General features: G+C 31.6%; 1 protein-coding gene across 1 annotated transcript in view; it reads right to left on the bottom strand.

Moving 5' to 3' along the window:
* Positions 1-892: 892 nt before the first annotated feature.
* LOC108965964 (leucyl-cystinyl aminopeptidase-like) overlaps positions 893-3,416 on the bottom strand; it is a 3,712-nt gene continuing 1,188 nt past the window's right edge. The window contains exons 2-3 of the mRNA XM_018928649.1: positions 1,467-1,720; positions 893-1,372 (exon numbers count right to left, since the gene is read on the bottom strand). Of these exons, the coding sequence (XP_018784194.1) occupies positions 1,009-1,372; positions 1,467-1,672 (570 nt within the window). The 5' untranslated portion in view covers positions 1,673-1,720 and the 3' untranslated portion in view covers positions 893-1,008. The remainder of the gene's footprint in view (positions 1,373-1,466; positions 1,721-3,416) is intronic.

Raw genomic sequence — 3,416 nt, 5'->3', positions numbered from 1 at the left:
GTCCACAATAATGTTTAATTTATTTTAATATAAAAACTGGTACAAAAATATGAAAATGATACAAAAATTCGGAGACTGAAAATGGTGAGACGTGCACGCAGTCGTGATGATGCGCCAAGAAGAAAGATGGTGGTTCTTCAATCTGACAGCTTACTTTTGCAGAGTTGCATTTGGGGTTGCCACATTAATTTCGGGTTGCCACAAGATTTATACGTATACACTAATATATTAGGGAGCGAAATCACTCCCACATTGTGAAGATTTTCAAATCACAGATGACTCTCTAATACAATTCGTTGTACCAAATTATAGTCTTAATTAATAAATAAACTAGTGATGGTACTCTATAGGTTTTATAATAGTTGTGCTTTGTGAACGTAGAAGTGATCACAATATCTGACTTCTTATGGTATGAGGGAAAATTTGTAGCAAGTTTCATCAATATATCCTAATTTTAACTGAAGTTATAGCGGCCAGTTAAAGGGTCAAACGAAAATATTATGATCAATTATACTTATCGTCACCTGAAATGCAAAATAAAGTATCATCACAAAATTCGAAATTGAGTGTCTTATTGATTACGCTTCACTACTTCAAATTAAAAACATAGTATTACATATGTTCAACATTTTCAGTTTCTGCAGTCAGATATAAACCAGTTTTAACCAATATTATAATTTTTCACTCATGTTCCATTTTATTTCGTGTTTCATACATGCCATTGTAAATATCCGGAAATATTGTTACGTTATTTTGCATTTCAGGTGACGATATACTATGTACAATATGTATATACATATATACATATATTATATGAATCTCGATTAGTTTTAGGTGTTAAAACCAACTATTAGTTGAAAAATTATTATATCTATAACAACATATTGGAAGAGTATACAAATTTATAAGATGTGGAGTCATTCAAGCACCAAGTACACTAAAGTACTCTTGTAACGTTTGTGGTTAGGGAGTTGTTGAACTTTTAGTTATTTTAAAGACTACAGTTTTTTAGACGATGGGCATTTGCAGCACGAAAAGGTAAATTAAAATATTTGCACTAATTCTAATGTAAATATGAATATTAATTTTATAATTTGCCTTAAATTCTGGTTCATCGAAACAAGGAAATAATCTTCTCGCATTATTCGGATACAAATTAGTGGCGATGTAATGAATCTGTTTGTTTTTGTTATCACCAATGTAGCTGCCATAAAATAATCCTTCTGCTTTCGTCCAAATATGACTTTCAAACTCCATATACAGCTCACAATGTGATCCTCGTCTTATGAAGCTATTTAAGTGAAGTGTACAAATAGATTTCTTGTAGGACTTGCTAATACGTGCAACTGAAATATCTTCCAATATATTTTTCCTGCAAATATAAAAATAAATAAACTCACTCTGAATTAATATAATAATACTGAAGAAAATTGATAAAATMTATTTTTATTGTATTAAGACATTACCTGTCATCAGTATAACATTTTCGTAAATCAATAGACCGATCACGGATGTGAAGATCGCGATGTGAATGGAASGCAATCCTTTYTGTATCATTTTCCCATTTTAACTTCATAGTCATGTTACCATTAAAACGCTTCTCCTCATAGTTTATATAGAAATTAATTAAATACTCCTGTGGCAACACGTCTYTTGGCAATCGTTCCTCCATATTTGACGAATATGCAGCAGTCAAATCAATGCTTCGTTTGGTAATAATCTGAAAGTATGTACCAGGTTGTTCAATAAGTTTTGTCATTGATAAGAGAGGGCATTGCTATAGTTCAAAATTCTGTTTGTTTTATTGGTACACTCTTTATATGTACGTACTATGTGAAGTTTCATTTCAAATTGTCAATTCATTATTTGTTTGCAAGCCATTTAGTGGCGCGGTGTATTTTTTACGGTGATAAAATTCTTATTTTTGGAAATATGCAATGTACATACATGTGTATATAAAAATTAATTGGCTGAAATTCCTACATGTAAGATTCCAAACCGTAAAATACGAGGCGTACTTGAGTCCTAATCGAGATTTATTGAAGAACTTGATATACTACTGTGATCAAATTCAAAGGTGAATTTTTAATGCTCAGATGACCATTACTTTGAGGGAAATGAAATGGACAAATTTCACCTTTCAATTTGATATATATGACTCATGAAAGAACGATATATTCCCAAGTTCGCAACAAGCAATTAAACGACAAAACACAAATAAGTAGTGTGATGATTTAACGCGATTCAAATAATACCTAACTGAATGACACACACAGCATAAAGTTAACTACAGAGAGGAATACGGATATTAGCTATAATAATTAAAAACAAGATAAAATTAATTACATTAACTTCGTMTGCACCGCAGCTATAATATTGTATAATCCACAGGTACTTTTCTTATAGCAAATATACATATACAGCTGTGTTAACGAAAATAATAGTGCCGGTGGTTACTAACTATTTAACAATCAAATCACATGATAAAAACGATATTCGATCAGAAAGTTATAAAAAACACTATATGATATATTTTCAGTTTTATGTACCAAAAAAAAAGTTTGTTTACATTCAGTTATTAAATTAAAATAAAATTTAAAAATTATTCTGTTCAAAGAAATAAAAGTGGCTATTAAAAAAACGATAAAACTAAAAATATGAAAGTAACAGTAAATATTTCATATTTAGTATGTTTCCTTAGGTCTAATATTTTGTTGTAAATACGTTGTTGTTAGAAGGGCGTGGCATGGAGTCAATAAGGTCCCTACAACGCTTCACAGAGATTTGAGCCCATGGCTCCTTAAACACTTGCCAAAGCTCTGTGCTTTTTAATGGTTTTACTGTTACTACGCTTCTCTTGACTTCGCCCCATAAGTTTTCGATCGCGTTTAGGTCCGGAGATTGTGCTGGCCATGATATCCAACTACCATACGATAGCATTACATCTTTCAATGTATTAATGTCCACAATGTCAATGCTTGGTCCATAATGCTACTGATTAAGGAGATTGGACCATCGCCAACATACGAGAAATAAGCCCACACCACGGTCTTTAGCCCACCTTGTGGTGTACCTTGGGTGGTATTCTGTGTTTGGGGAACAACGAAAACGCTGCCTATACCACCAAATAAAACAATTTTGGGGTTGTGTTTAGTATCGCGCCGGTTAATTTTGGCTCACCGTACCTAAATGAGAGAACCAAATGGAAAATTTTAAACACGCATGTATGCTTAAATTATCGAACATTCTTTTAAATAATATTTTATAWAAATCGGTTTACAAATTTTTCCACAAATTCACTTTGAAAAATGCTATTTTTTGCAAAATTCTAAATATATGCTAGTCTATTTTCATCTGTTTCGAATGGTACCAAAGCAATTATGGATACATTTTCACGCACATATATTACTTATGAA

The sequence above is a fragment of the Bactrocera latifrons genome, unplaced genomic scaffold (assembly GCF_001853355.1).
Source record: "Bactrocera latifrons isolate USDA-ARS-PBARC rearing strain unplaced genomic scaffold, ASM185335v1 scaffold_1515, whole genome shotgun sequence".
Lineage (NCBI taxonomy): Eukaryota > Metazoa > Arthropoda > Insecta > Diptera > Tephritidae > Bactrocera > Bactrocera latifrons.
Note: the sequence above shows the minus strand (reverse complement) of the source record. Positions and strands in the feature narration are given on the sequence as shown.